Here is a 16,063-nt window from a genome sequence, read left to right on the forward strand (position 1 = left end):
TTAATTAAACACATTAAACAGGCCTTAATATGTAGCAAAAAACACCAAATCTGGCAACACCAGCCACCAGTGTCGCACCACGGCCGCCGTCGTCAAAGTAGCGAGCGAGGAGGCGTCGTATGATCATTTAAACAGATTTTATGACGAGGTCGGTGAGGATGGGAAAAATCTTACATTTCTGTGGAAACTGCCCGTCGATAAAATAATTGTTGTCTGTGGTTGTTTATGGGCTGTGGCAATAATGAACTATGAACTGAACTAGTTCATTTTAAAATGTGTGAACTGAACTTTGAACTAGTTTATGTAGACAGTGAACTTTCCCAACACTGCCAGCAAAAAAAGGTTGCCATTTTGATTTAAATAGGCAAATGCTTAAGAGTTTACGAGTGGATCATTATTGCAGTGATTATTATGTTTCTAGCATGTTATATGTGTTAAGACACATCATGGCCATACAGGCTCAAATTGAGAAAAAAATGGTTGGGAGGAACATGAAGAATCACTTTCACACATGTATTGGCCCTCCAGACCTTAAATTCATTGAAAGTCTTTGGGATGTGCTGGAGGAGACTTTACAGAGTGCTGGACTCTTGCATTGTCAATACAAGATCTTGACCAAACATGTATGCACCTTTGATGGAAATAACATAACATTTATTTCCATCAAGAGGTACATCAATATTTGGTATTGATATAAACTGACATAAATGCATGTAATTGTGACGTGTGTGTGTGTGTGTGTGTGTGTGTCTAAGTGTCTAATTATAGACAAAAATAATAGAGGTAAATAAATATAGAGGTTAATTGCAATAGTAGTTTTGTATTTGTATTCAGTTTTTACTCAGGTTTTCATTCTTGACAGAGATTGCCAGTAAAAAAAGTATGATGGTATTACAATGGTTTTTTGAACTTTTCTGGACATGCCATGGTGCGTGTTGTTATGATTTAATACCAAAGCTACTGCATTGTGGTACTGCCCAGTACTTTTTTTATAAGAACTGAAAGGAGGAAAAACACATTTTGCTGATGCCTTTTTCAATCTTGCTCTTCAATCTCAAACAACATATCACATCATCAGAAAGAGGTTTGTACATGATGGATACTGGAAAAAAAGCATAATTGGCATCCTTTGTGGGACTGCAGAGAACAAGCAAGAATCCCCTCAACACTGATGTTGACACACACTGATGCCTAACATGAGAAAACAGCCCATTATTCGTTCCAAAGCTGTCAAACCAAAGAGAGATTAGAGAAAAGGGTTGAATACGAAAACACAGATTTGAGTATTCGCACTGAGAATGGCAGGCAGAAATGGTACACGAGCATCCCTCTCACGCGGATACGAAACAACACGACGGCTCCTGAGGACTTAAAGAGTTTGCTCTGTAAAGCCAGCAAACCGGATTTCGGCCCGGTCAACAGGCTAAACCGGCCCACAACTCACCACTGTAGAAGCGGATCATGCAGCTGAGGTCCGAGTTGGCGGCTTCCTGCTGGACACGGAGCGGGTCTTCGTAGCCCATAGCAGTCAGGTATTCGTAGACCATCTGAAGAGGACGCTCGGAGGGGTCCAGCCTCCTGCAAACACGAGGAGACGCTAGTCAGACATGAGAACAAACTGAAATACAGTGTTCGAAAACATAAAGTGACATACTCAAACTTCAAACATAAATACACAACCGTTCAGAAGTTTGGCGTCAGTACATTTGTTTGTTTTTTGAAAGAATATTAAAGTAGTTCACTTTTGAAAAAAACTTTTGCTGATAATTTACTCACCCCCAAGTCATCCAAGATCTCCATGTCGTTCTTTCTTCAGTCGAAAAGAAATTAAGGTTTTTGATGAAAACATTCCAGGATTTTTCTCTATATAATGGACTTCAGTGGGAACCAAACGGTACAAAGTCCAAATGAGAGTTTCAGTGCAGACTTCAAACTGTTCAAAGGGCTTTAAACGATTCCAGACGATGAGTAAGGGTCTTATCAAGTGGACCGATCGCTCATTTAATAAATAAATAACAAAGTTTAAGTTTTATAAGCTCAAATGCTCGCTTTGCTCTTTTCTGTGATGCACATTCATGACTCTACCGTTTAAACTCGTTCATCAAAACGAACAAATCCTTTTCTGAGTCATTTGGTTCATTCAACAAACGAAATTAACGAATTGACTCGAAAAAACATTTGTTCATTTTGATGAACGAGTTCGAACAAGAGAGTCACGGTACAGAGCAAAGTGTTTTAGCATTTTAGCTTATAAAACTTAAACTTTGTTATTTATTTATTAAATGAGCGATTGTTTCACTTGATAAGACCCTTATTCATCGTCTGGAATCGTTTAAAGCCCTTTCAACAGTTTGCAGTTTGTACTAAAAAATGTCTTTTGGACCTTGAACCGTTTGGTTCCCAATGAAGTCCATTATATGGAGAAAAATCCTGGAATGTTGTCATCAAAAACCTTAATTTCTTTTCGACTGAAGAAAGAAAGACATGGACATCTTGGATGACATGGGGGTGAGTAAATTATCAGCAAAAGTTTTTTTTAAAGTGAACTACTCCTTTAATACTTTTATTCGGTGAAAAGAAAGCTCTTATATGTGAATAAAAGACTAAATTAAATCTGTTTAACATATAAAAGTGATAGAGTCTATTTAGAAATTTGGAATAAGCCACTCAATTCATATGGATTAGTTCTACGATTGCGTCAAAGTGGTAGACAGAAAGATCTCAGATTTCATCAGAAAGATCTTAATTCGTGTTCGGAAGATGAACGAAAGTCTTACGGGTTTGGAACGACATGAGTGAGTAATTAATGACAGAATTTACATTTTTGAGTGAACTATCCCTTTAAACCAACAAAACCCCATCTTTGCTGAGGTTTCCAAATATGGACAGACTGGTAAACTTTATATGTTAAAGGTTTCACAGGCGGTATATAATGTTAATGGAACAATATTCACTGAGTAGTACGCAAGTATTGAACATTGGTGATGAGAAAAAAAAAAAGTGTGCAAATTCCATGTGGGCCAAAACACGACCCAGTGCAAGTATCCTAGCTCTTAACAAGCGTAATAACACACAGGTGTTTCGATTTAACATCAGACTCTTTCCTAACATCCTCCAGCAGTGACTGGGTGTTTTCCCAGCCCGGCAGGCAGATAATATATCCCAATCCAGAGGGATCACGTCTAGTCCAACTCAATATCTCAACATTCATTAAAGCGCTCAAGTGAAAGAACACCAAGCTCATGGCGTCTGACAATATTCCCTTTAAACAAAGCAAATAATCAGTCTGCTGATTTGACTCGATGATCTATTTGTGATGTGACTGCATCCTGTTTTTTATTAAAACCGTCTGGCTTCATATTCGCCCACCTTTCACAGCGTCGCCGCCTTTCTGTCCCTGATTAAATCGTCTTCTAACGTTCTAATCCTGTTAACTAAAATGGTTTCACTTCACAATAAGGTCTCATTATTTAAAATTAGGGTATGTTTTCACGACAACGACGTACTAAAAATGGAAGTTTTTCCTTCGCGTTTTTTTTTTAATTTCTTGTATAGACGACAACATTGTCAAAACGATCCCCGTTCACGCGGATCTGAGAAAATGACAAAAAAATGGTGTATTTCCGCTGGCAGGCCAGTAGATGGCGATGTTCCTATCCAAGGAAACACAACGCATATATAACGCGTAATACGCATGACATCACGTTTTCACAAATTAGCGTTTTTGTAGTTTACACGGAGACGATAACGGTATCGTTTTCAAAAACGTACACTTTGAAACCCATTTTCAAAAGTTTGCGTTTTCAGGCCCTTTAAACGGCGTTGTTGTGTAAATGAACAGCCGAAACACCTAAAAAGTTTTCGGTGTTTGGTTGAAAATGGTGTCGCGTAAACACCCCCTTAGTTAATGCATTAAAGTAACACCAGATAACTTTTCAACCTTCATAATATATTTCCAAGTACAATAGGTTGAATGACACGTCTGCTATAGCCTGACGGGGTCTGTAGCATTTTTAATCGTACTTTTAAACTTTGGGTTTTGGGTAGTAACCGGCGAACAAAGAGAACTACAAAATTCGACTGCTTTACGGCATATACGTCACTTCCACCACCACCCCCACTTCCTTAAAATCGTACGTGCGAGCCAAATGTAATAGTCATGGCCGAAGCAGCACAGAAAAACAAAAAAAGCAAAGGTTTAATCGGAGCAAAGCAAAAAGAGAAAGTGGAAGGCAGAACGAGGATCAACATTGGGCCAGCGTTTTCTCGCTGGCGTGAGCTAAAGGAGGAGGAAGGGTGTTCCGATGCGGACTTGGCTGTCATGCTTTTGGATTAGTAAGTATATTGCTTGCATACTGTCTTTTTGTTTTTTTTCTGCCTGCCTAACTATGTTACGGAAGCTATCTTATCGTCCGTTTATCTTCATGAATCAAGTAATGATAGTAGAGTAGCGAATTATCAATCCTGTAGCTAGTAAACGATATTCAAGTTTTTGATGGTTATGCTATCGTCTAAACGGCGTGTACAAGTTTGGTAGGGGCTACATACTTGCAAGTAAATATAAGATGTAAAAAATCATATTTTAGGATACCTAACATGTCTGTGATATTCGAAATTTTTCTTGCCTCAAGCTATAATGCAAATCGATTTGTAAAATTTGCAGATTCATTTATGGTAGCTTGATATTATAATATTGACGATAGATTCAGTAAAACGGTAACCAATAGTCTAGGCTACTATAATGACGCTGGCTTGTAAACGTGAGCATCGCGATCATTTGTTGTTAGAAAAAAAATTAAACCCATGAAATTATGCACGTGTAGTGTAGGACGACAGAGTTTACGACAGTAGTAGAGGACAATACTGTTCCCTAACTGTAGGGGGACCCCGATAACAAAAGTAGCCTGGTGTTACTTTAACTTGCATTACAAAATGTGTAGCCCTACAAACAAGTAGAGTGAAACTTGATCTTTGAAAAAAAAAAAAAAAAAAAAAAAAATTCAGGAATTTTCATGGAGCTTAAAAAAAAAATACAATGAAAATCATCAGGAATATGCGGTCCAAGCCAATAATGTTTAGTACACAACTAATACAGTAAGTCTTCAATAGTTTTTAGTCAGTTTTCCTGTAAGAGAAACAGTGCTTTTAAATGAAATAATAGAAGTAGAATTGCATGTAGATTACCGAAAAGCCACGAAACCCCATTTTTAATGAGGTTTCCAATAACAGTAAATCACTGTCCAAGCCCCATAATCGTCCAATTGCACAGCGCCGCCACCTTTCTCTCCCTGATTAAATCGTCATCTCATTCCACCGTTCTAATCCAGTTAACGAAGCAGATAAACCAGCGGACACTGCAAACCCGTGACCCATACCCTGGCGCGACCAGAACGCAGCTGCTCTGACCCACATGCTTGCCTACAGACCTATCAGATGTCCTTGTGTTAAAGCAGAGCAGGGGTCCGTCTGAGGCCCCGCACCTCCACGGCAGAAGCCCGCTTCAGCTTTGCACTTGGCTTTTAGAGGCAGAGTGCAGCTGACAAGGACACTTTAGAGATTTAATGCTTTCTTGCTGCTTACCTGAAGTGAAATAAATGGCAGACCTGAGTAGAAAGCACACACACACACACATCAGCAGATGTCCCTGTGAGCTGCCCTAATGTGCAGCCTCCTCACAGCTAATTCAGCTTAGCTGACTGGCTTTACCTCGGCTCAGGGCTGGACTGCTTCCTGTGAAATAATGTGATTTCAGTCATCTCAGCCCCAGCCCAGTCATTCCCAGGAGGGCAGAGAGAGGGGAAAGCATGACTTGCTTCTCTCTCTGTCAGGCACACCTTAAAAACCACCACAGACACTAGAGACGACACGCACTCTGAGGAAAGCACAAAACACGGCTCAAGAGCGCAGGGAGTGTTGCAAACGCATATTCCTACGTTTTGCTGTTATTTTGCAAAGCCGCTATTGCTAATGTTCATAATTAAGGGTTAAAGGTCTTTGAACACTGAGTCCGAAATTTTCGTGTGTGATTTTTTTTCCGTATTCATCATATGGTGGCTCTCAATTGTCAAAACACCTCTTAAAATGCTTGCTACGGATGCAAGATATCGTTGTAGTTAGCATTCTTGGAGTGAACAGGCCTTTAGGGGGTTTTCAAAATGTGGAAATCCAGATTTTAGTTCACACTAAAATGAAAACTGTCATCAGTTACTAATTTTTAACCCTGTATCACGTTCTTTATGCTGTGAATGTGGAACATAGAAGATATTTTGAGAAATGTCTATGTTTTGTCCATGAGGGGAGTCGGTGGTCACCAAAACTGTTTGGTTACCAACATTCTTCAATATCTTCACTCGTATCGGTGCACAAGAAAGTAAATTATGTCGAGAATTTTCATTTTTGGGTGAACGGTCCCTTTAAAATATCTGCTTTTTCTAGGAATGGGAAAACATGACATGCTAATGCTAATAGCTATTGTTTTTGAGGAGAAAGTTTATATTCTTGATGGCAGAATATAAACAAATAAATCGGTGTAAAAGATCCACATTTACAACTTTCAGCAGTACACTAGCAAATCCACGTTTCAATGTGGAAATTAGTTATTTTCTGTGAATGTGCGCTTTTTATTACATTAGCTGGTATAGGTAAAAAAAACTACAGGACTAAGGCCCCTTTTACACGAGAACGATTCCGGGTGAAAACGTAAAAATATTTTATCGGATGTGCCTTTCGTTTACACGGCGACGGCGTTTTTGAGGCTTAAAAACGCAAAAAAGTGAAACCACCCTCCAGAGTGGAAATCTTAAAAACGCTCCACCGCCGGGTTCCCGTGTTTAACGGTAAAAACGCAAAAGTCTGCTTGACAGTGAAGGTTGTACGGAGGGGCATGGACTTGGTGTTGTAGTATGCACTCCTAGCCGCCTGAAGTGCGTACTACATTGAATTTCACACACTTTGGCGTCTCCATTTGCATGCGGATTTCCCACACAAAACGCTCGTCTAAACACATAAAAAAAAGTGATGACGCAAGGCCACTTTTGCGTTTTCTCTTTAGAATCGTTTCCGTGTAAACATAGTGGAGTGAAACTATCTAAACTACAAACAAGCGTGTTTTTGGTTACAATCATAATGAAATAAATTACATTTAAACTAAATATGTAGAATACAGAAAGGCTTGTTTTTAGCGACACCAATGGCCGTTAAGTGAACTGCAGCCAGAAACGTCACGCTCGTGCTCGCACTCGTGCACACGTAATGCACTAGAGACTGTACGTGATTCTATGGCCTGATATACTCATGGCAACGTTCTTTTTTTGCTTTACGCTTAGAAGTAAAAAGAAGTTGCAAATACCTTTGCAGCGACTCACTATTAGCGAACATCCTGACGCCGTCCACGCTACTGAGTAAAACGTTTAGATGAATATTTAAATATGTGATGCTCGCTTTCCTCTCAATAACAACAACAAAAGCGGTGAGAAAGCAACAGTTAAGAAAGCATCTGATCGTAGCGATGTGGATATGTTTGCACCAGCTCTACAATTCACCGGCATCATGTCGACAGATGAGGTTATTAACATTACACTGTTCTGATAATTCAATTATAAAGTATATTTGAGACTACATAGATCTGGTTATGCGAGACAAACAATTATGTTGATATAAAAACCGCCTTATGTCCAACTTTAATGTTTGTACAACTCAAATTTAGCTATTTGAGCGTTGATGATTAAATTTAATTTATGAATCATTAATTATTTCTTTTGGGTTTTGTTTTCAGACAAGCGCATTGTGAATTTTGAGTTTTGGTTTCGACCCAGAACTTTTATGTCAGTGCATCCCTAATATTTTCACCGTTACTATTCCATAAACACAGAGATGAGTCAGGCTTCAAAAATAAACCATCAGCAAGACATAAATAGACAGTACAGCATGATGTTTTACTTTCTATTTATGTCTCTTGTGAATAGGTGTAAAAAATGTCCGTTTTTAAAAACTGACAGCACATCCTTTAAAACCAGACACTGAAATGTCACAGGTCTTCCTCTTCCTGTCAATATGTCATGACCTTTTTATTGCATCAGTTGGCTTGTTGTTTTTACTGAAAAATGTATATTTTTTTAAATGTTATTTATCTTTCCCACAAAAAAAAGCAAAGCTACAACAAACAACTTCTGAGGATTGTCACCCCATGATAGCTATAAATTCTCACTCACACTTAACGATGACATGTGGTCATTTGTTAACAATTTCTAATTATAATTTCTAATTATAATGATCTAAAGTCTTTTTTTCCACAAACCTCATCTGTGATAGTCAGCTAGATGTGTTAAAAACAACATTTAAATAGGCTTAAGTCTGCAATGCATGGTCCAAAAACAAATGTTTATGAACAATGAAGACAATAGAAGGTGAAAAGTACAATTTAGCATTCTTTTAAAAAGAGCCCTTATGACGGGTATACTTTAAAAGAATATACAGTGCTGAAGTACAAATGAAATGTTTGAGGACATTTAATTGTTGACTTCATTCAAATGAATAGTATAACAGTTTAAATTGATATTAAATTAAGGCCTGGTAGACAGACATCACTGGTGTGCATCTTGAGACACTGACATATATTGTTTTCAGTTAAACAGCTCAAACATGCATTTTAGTCTGAGTCTAGCTTAAACCTTGTCTGTGAAACCAGGGTTTGAGTTTTTTGACTTCAGTATCTACATATGCAATTACAGAATCATTTAATATTACACATTATTATTTAAGATCTTTGAAATATGGTTAAAGTTCACTGCTGAATGTACTGACAAGCATGTATATAGTGAACTAAAATATACTTGAATATTATTGTATGTCATGTATTTAAATATATTTGTAATTACAGAAAAGATTATATCGTTGGAATCACTTTCAGAACGATCAACAATTTGAGCATTTAAAGCGAATAAACAGAACAATATTCTGAGTTAGTAATAGTCTTGGAGTGAAAGGGACTTAATGGGATAGTTCACCCTAGATAGTTCAAATGCTATCATCTTTTACTCACCCTAAAGTTGTTCTAAACCTGTATAAATTACTTTCTTCTGTTGAACGCAAAAGACATTTTGAAGAATGCAACCAGAGAGTTGCTGGTCCCCATTAGTCTCACAAAGCCAGACCTTCAGACTGACAGAAGAAGGTCTCTGGACTCCAGAGAAGCTTTCATTGGTCGAGGACTGCCCAGAGGCCCTCTGACTGACATGTAAAGCAACCAATCACAGTTTGTTTTGTCCGCGTTATGTTTAGAGGTGTGAAAATGTAACGTTGTTGTCCCTACAATAACAGACCGATGTGTAAAACTCTTGGGCGTATTTTAAAAAAGTATGCCGCGAACATTACACACTTCACATACTTTGGCACCACGGCATCTTTGTTTTCAGGTGGACCGTTAAAGAATGCGACACACACGTCTCCCACACATTCCGCAGAATTCAACCAATCAGATGACGATCGAGAAAATCCTAAAGCGTTTCCAGTTAAGTGCATCAGACATTTAGCATGGGAAAACCCAGACAACTTCCGGCAAATTTAGATTTGCTCTGAAAGTTAGCCCCTGTTTACACGAGAACGCTCGCGGGTTGAAAACGTAAAAATATTTTATCGGATGTGCCTTTCGTTTACACGGCGACAGCGTTTTTGGGGCTTAAAAACGCTCCACCGTCGCGTTCCCGTCTAAAGGGTAAAAACGCAAAAGTCTGCTAGACAGTGAAGGACTTGGTGTTGTTGTGTGGTAGTGCTCCACATTGCCACCTAGCCGCCTGGAGTGCATACTACATCGAATTTCACACACTTTTGCGTCACCATATGAAGCGTTCAGATGCAAAAGCCTCTAAATGCCATTTGAAATTTACTTCTTTAATGATGATTTTTATCAAACTTGTATATTTAAGTTCAGTAATTTCACTTAAATAACAATTAATAGGTAATTATCATTGCCATTTAAGTGAAATCACTGAACTTAAATATACAAGCTAGATAAAAATTATCATTCTAGAAGAAAATTTCAAATGGCACTTAGAGGCTTTTGCATCTGAACTCTTCATATGCACACGGATTTCACATCCATAACGCTCGTCTCAACGCAGAATAAAAAATAATAACGCAACGCCATTTTTGCGTTTTCTCTTCAGATCGTTTCCATGTAAACATAGCCTTAGTCTGGCAAAGAGCTCATTCAAGCCCATTTCCAATCCATCGAAATCGCGGCACCAATCAGAAACGTTGGGGCGGGCTTTACACGATGAAGACAGCGCTGGGATTTTGAAGCAGATTTTGTAGCCTACATTACAAAGATGGATGCCGCCATCAAACATCACTCGTTCGAATCAGCTATCACGTCTGTTTTAAGCGATTTGAACGTTTCCTTTTTGTTAAAAAAACGAGCAAAGAACAACACTCTGAGATTTTTCTTCGGCCGCCACTCTGCATACGTCATCTCCTTCATCGCTCCGATTGGTTTTAGGTCTACACGCGACGTCCGTTGGTGACGCCCCTCTGGAAATGATTTGTCTTTGACGCTTGATTGATTTGTCTTTGACGCTTTGCTCAGTTACAACTGATGCTGTGTTCATGCGCTATGGTAATTATGGTAAATACCAAAAGCCGACGTGGAAAATGCACATGAACACCCCCTCATGTGGTGTTTTCCACTGGGCAACTCGTAGAATATTTTGATGGACGAGTTGCCGAGACGAGATAACCTTTGATCTTTTCAAAATGGCGGAGAGCACCGCGAGAGTCGTGAATGGTAAAAATATATACTATTCATGATCTAGAAAATAGACAGCATATTATTTACCTTTTGATGTTTTGATAAATCATTTTCTTGCTGTTGCAGATGACTTAAGCAATCTAAAATAGTTTTAGCTAAATAACAGGTCTGGATCTCCATCTTTTTACCACATTACGACAACAAAAGCACTTGAACGCAACATGACTGGTAAATACCAGTTCACAAGTGGAAAATATCCTATTTTCCATAGCATGTGAACGCAGCATAAGAATGGTCTGTTTTTAACAAGACTATCAGACATTCAGCCATTACCGTGAAGTCTGAGGCTGAGATTAGTCCCCATTGACTTCCATAGTATGAAAAAAAAAATACTATGGAAGAAAATGGAGGCCAGAAACAGTCTGGTTACCAAAACTCGTAAATGTAAGTACACATTGATGGCCTAAGACACAAAACGAGCGGTTTGTGTGAAAAAATGAACAGTATATAATTTTCCCCTCTTGTAATCACAGCCACGTCTAAGTGATCTGAGGGCGCGGGCGCTTTGTGGTAACAAGAGGTAAAAACGATATAAATACTGTTTGTTTTCTCACACAAACCGCTCGTTTCGGGTCTTAAGCCATCAATGTACTTACATTTACGAGTCATTAAATCATGTTTAATTTGGACTTCTCTGTTCATGCTCTTTGAGGTGGTGACCATAGACCTCCATTATATGACTGACAGACGAACGGTTTGACCTAAAAATATCAAAATTTTAACTATTGTGGAAACAAAGACACCTACATCTTGGATGCCCTTGAGGTAAGCTAAAACATACCAAAAATTACTTTCAAAGTGAACTTTGAAACACAGTATTTATTTTTGGGTGGGCTATCCCTTTAAGACACTAGCTCTCTCAATCTTCCATTATCCTTAACGTTGAACCCTGAGATAAGACAAACATGTTCATAATGACATTTTGGAGGATCATTAACATTTATAATATCAAGAGAGGTGCAAATAAATGACTACCGGTAATCCCTACAACTCCCAAACAATGAGCATGTGATATTCACATTGTCATTTCAGATAAACCCCCGGAACTCTGCGTCTGGCCCGACTGTTCCACAGCGTGAGTCTGATAAGGATCATTATCGAGATGAGACCACGTCTAGTCAGAAAATGACTGAGTGTGTTACCTGATTAAGTCCCCGTGCAGCTGCAGGTAGAGACCCTGCACGTCTCTCTGAGCACAGAGCTCTTCGGCGGTGGTGTTGGTGGAGCACAGCACCAGCTTCAGGTCCGGCTGAGGGGTGGTGGAGGTCTGGGGGCCCGATGGTGGAGGCTGAGGCTCCGAGGCCCCGTAGAGGCACACGCACCCTCGATGAGCGTCGCCCTTCAGCCAGTCCCGCTCGCGAGAGCCGAACCGCGTCTTCCGGGTCACGCAGCCTCGACTGCCGTTCCTCTTCATGTTACGCTGTGGAAGAGATTCTCGATTAGATGCTGCTTGCTTGTGTCTGTGAAATTACACCCTTCGAGAAAAAGGCCAAATAAAGTGTTTTTGAGCACAAATCAGTCATAGGAAACCATCCCTTGGTAACCACAAGTTGGTGGATGTCGGGACTCCACCCTGTAACACAGAGCCTGTCTGAGAGACATCAGTTGTAGAGAACTACGGCAGCCCAGATATTTACCCTGGAGATATTGCGAGTCGAGATTATTTCGGGGACGCCGTGCAATTAGTCAGCCTGGTGAAATGGTGTTCCTGATGACGCTCTGCCCAGATTAATTTAAGTGAGCACTAACTTCAACATTGAACCTTTCAATGCAAGGACAAAACAAAGCAGAAGAGAGAAAGAAAGTCATACAGGTTTGGAATGATACGAAGAAGAAGATGAAATTATGTTAAGGTTTTTGATTTTTTTTTTTTTAATAATATTATTTTTATTATTGAGCAACATAATAACAATAATCATATTTTTTGTTTATTTATTTTTATTGATTTATTTGTAATGATGAATGTAATTACTATTATTATTTAACCAATTTTTCTTAACCACTGGTGTAATAACAATAATAATAAATGACAATATATGTTTTTTATTGATTTATTTGTAATGATCATTCAAATAGTGTATAAAAATAATTATAATAATAATTATTATTATTATTAATGATAATAATAAAAGGCTATTTATTAATTTATGTGCAATAATTATTATTATATATTAATATAATAATAAAACCTGTAAGACTTTCTCTCTTCTGTCGAACATAATAATAATAAATAGTGTTTTAATATTTGTTTATTAACATAACTGTCTATTTATGTTTTAGTACTTATTTACCTAAAATAACTATTAATCACTATTGGATGACTTAGCAGTGATACAAAAAAATAATAATTCTACGAAAATGTGCCATTTTCTATTCTGAAAATCAGATTTTCAAAGTTTTTGCTGCGTTTAAGGACTTAATTAGTTTAAGTAGACACTTACCTGTCAGAAAAATATGTGGTGCCATCTCAGGCTCTCGTTTATTTATTTATTTATTTTTCCAAAATAATCAACATGCATAGGCCTATGATGATATGCGTGTTTTGTCAAACACGTTACAAACTTCAAATTGTGTGTAAAAGTGGGCCAATTTGAAGTGACAATTCAAACAAATCATCCCGGTTTACACTAGGAGTGTTTATAAATGAAAATAATAATGAATATACAGTATATATATATATATATATAATATATATATATATATATTTTACATGGATGAATAAATACGCTCAAAGGCAATCGGACAAGTCCAAATGGCACGTTTTCACAGAATCCCCCAAGTGTAGGCTACTTAATTGTGTTAAGAAACATAGTCATGAAAGTGTAAGCTACTCTATTGAAGGACACTTAAAGGAGTAGCTCACTTAAAAAAACTTTTGCTGATAAATGACTTGTCAAATGACCATGTCATTCTTTCTTCAGTTGAAAAGAAATTAAGGTTTTTGATGACAACATTCCAGGATTTTCTCTATATAATGGACTTCAATTGGGAACCAAACGGTTCAAGGTCCAAAAGACAGTTTCATTGCAAACTGTTCAAAGGGCTTTAAACAATTCCAGACGATTAATAAGGGTCTTATCAAGTGAAACGCATTTAAAAAAAAAAAAGCTCAAATGCACTTGCTCTGTTCTGTGATGAGTGTTTGTGACTCTCCTGTTCGAACTCGTTCATCAAAATGAACAAATCTTTTTCCATGTCATTTGGTTCATTCAACGCACGAAATGAACGAGTTGACTCGGGAAAAGATTCGTTCATTTTGATAAACGAGTCTGGAATGGAGTCCATCCACGAGTCCATCGTCTGGAATGCTTTAAAGCCCTTTGAACAGTTTGCACAGAAACGTCTTTGGAACCGTTTGGTTCCCATTGAAGTCCATTATATGGAGAAATATCCTGGAATGTTTTCATCAAAAACCTTAATTTCTTTTCGACTGAAGAAAGAAAGACATGGACATCTTGGATGACATGGGGGTGAGTAAATTATCAGCAAAAGTTTTTTTTTTTTTAAAGTGAATTACTCCTTTAAAGGGATACTCCACCCAAAATGAAATTTCTGTCATCATTTACTCACCCTCAAGTTGTTGCAAACCTGTATGAGTTTCTTTCTTCTGCTGAACACAAAAATAAGATATTTTGAAGAACGATTGGAACTTTTTTTTCTACTATGGAAGTCAATGGAGCCAAACAACAGTTTGGTTCCAATCATTCTTCAAAATATCTCCCTTTGTGTTCAGCAGAAGAACGAAACACACAGGTTTGCAACAACTTGAGGGTGAGTAAATAATGGCAGAATTTTTGGGTGGGTGGTCTTTTACTTCATTAATATCATTTGCAATAACAGTTCATTTTTAAGTAACCTACACATTCAATACATGCACACTTATTTCTCAAAAGGGCAGTAGGCTGATGGTCAACGGTTTGAATCAACAAAATCGTCACTGTATGAACTAACTGATTCAGTCAGAGTTTTATAGGCCAGTTTTAAGAAATACACGATAAAACAGCTTGCAATACTCAACAGGCGTTTAGGTTAAGAAGAACTAGACTACTTTTCAGTTGACATAAGTCAACGCAACAGTCAGGGCGCGATTTGCTGAAAAACAGACCAAACTCTTCCATCTGACGCAGGTGTATTACAAAAAGCGCCTCGTGTGTGTGTGTGTGTGTGTGTGTGTGTGAGAACGCCCCCTAACAGGTTACAGACGTTATACAGAAACTATTCTGATACAGCCAATAAAACATCAAGTGATAACACTCTCTATAAATCGACATCCAGAACATTCATTAGACTATCACAGGCTCTCCCACAAAACCTAGTGAACCGCCTAGATAGACAGCAACGCGTTAGGAGCCCGCTCGGCGTATTGATAACGCGCCTATGATGCCCAAATATGCTGTCTGGGCAGGGAGCTCGCTAGGCTTTGAGACACGGCGGCGTGTGAAAGTGTTCTAGAGATAATTGCTGATGCAGTTCACGGATTCACGCGTACTTTGGCCCTGCTGCCTAACAGCAATAACGCTGCGACCTAAATAGAGCTGGAGCTGGTACCTTTAAAACGCGTATTCCTGTTCCTGCTCGGGCTGTCGGTGCGGTGGCTCGGTCATGCAGCACCGGGTTCAGCGCAGCTCCTCTGCCCGCCCGGCCATCCTCCACATCAGCTGCATTTCTCCGCTCCGTGTCGGCACTCTGGAGAAGCGACCGCGCTGTGCTTTTCTCGTCCTTCATTTCGCCTACATTTGACGTCTTTCAGCACATAAATCCAGATGTAGAAAAGCCACTGGCGAGTGATAAATTCCAGTACAGGAGGCGGTAGAAAAAGCCCATCCTGATTTGATGAGACGCCATAGTGGGACTGAAGCTCACGGCTGTCAAATAAACCCAATCAATAAACATAAGGGGGCGGCGCTACTTATTATTCATGGTCACCTCTCATTCCTGTACTTCCGCTATTGAATTATTCATGAGGACACTTAAAGACCCCATAACATCAAAATGGAAGTTTTGGGGCTTTTAGCATGAATATGTTACTATTATAAGATAGTTTGCTCCAAAACAATGACAAAATTCGCATTTAGAATATTTTGATGACATCACTGCACTTTAGCTTCTCATCAGATTTTCTGTCTAATCTATAAAGCTGCAGCTAAAATCGGTCACTTGTTCACACATTTACTATTCTCTAGTCTATATGGTGAATGACACTAAGTGCACAATATAGGGGATTCAGACATTGTAAATATGCTTTCCTTTGGGGCAATG

General features: G+C 38.6%; 1 protein-coding gene across 1 annotated transcript in view; it reads right to left on the bottom strand.

The window, feature by feature from the left end:
- Nucleotides 1-15,682, bottom strand: part of phlpp2 (PH domain and leucine rich repeat protein phosphatase 2) — a 78,472-nt gene extending 62,790 nt beyond the window's left edge. The window contains exons 1-3 of the mRNA XM_039669774.2: nt 15,353-15,682; nt 11,947-12,224; nt 1,445-1,578 (exon numbers count right to left, since the gene is read on the bottom strand). Of these exons, the coding sequence (XP_039525708.1) occupies nt 1,445-1,578; nt 11,947-12,224; nt 15,353-15,529 (589 nt within the window). The 5' untranslated portion in view covers nt 15,530-15,682. The remainder of the gene's footprint in view (nt 1-1,444; nt 1,579-11,946; nt 12,225-15,352) is intronic.
- Nucleotides 15,683-16,063: the final 381 nt, after the last annotated feature.

The sequence above is a fragment of the Pimephales promelas genome, chromosome 1, assembly GCF_988280905.1.
Source record: "Pimephales promelas chromosome 1, fPimPro1.hap1.1, whole genome shotgun sequence".
Lineage (NCBI taxonomy): Eukaryota > Metazoa > Chordata > Actinopteri > Cypriniformes > Leuciscidae > Pimephales > Pimephales promelas.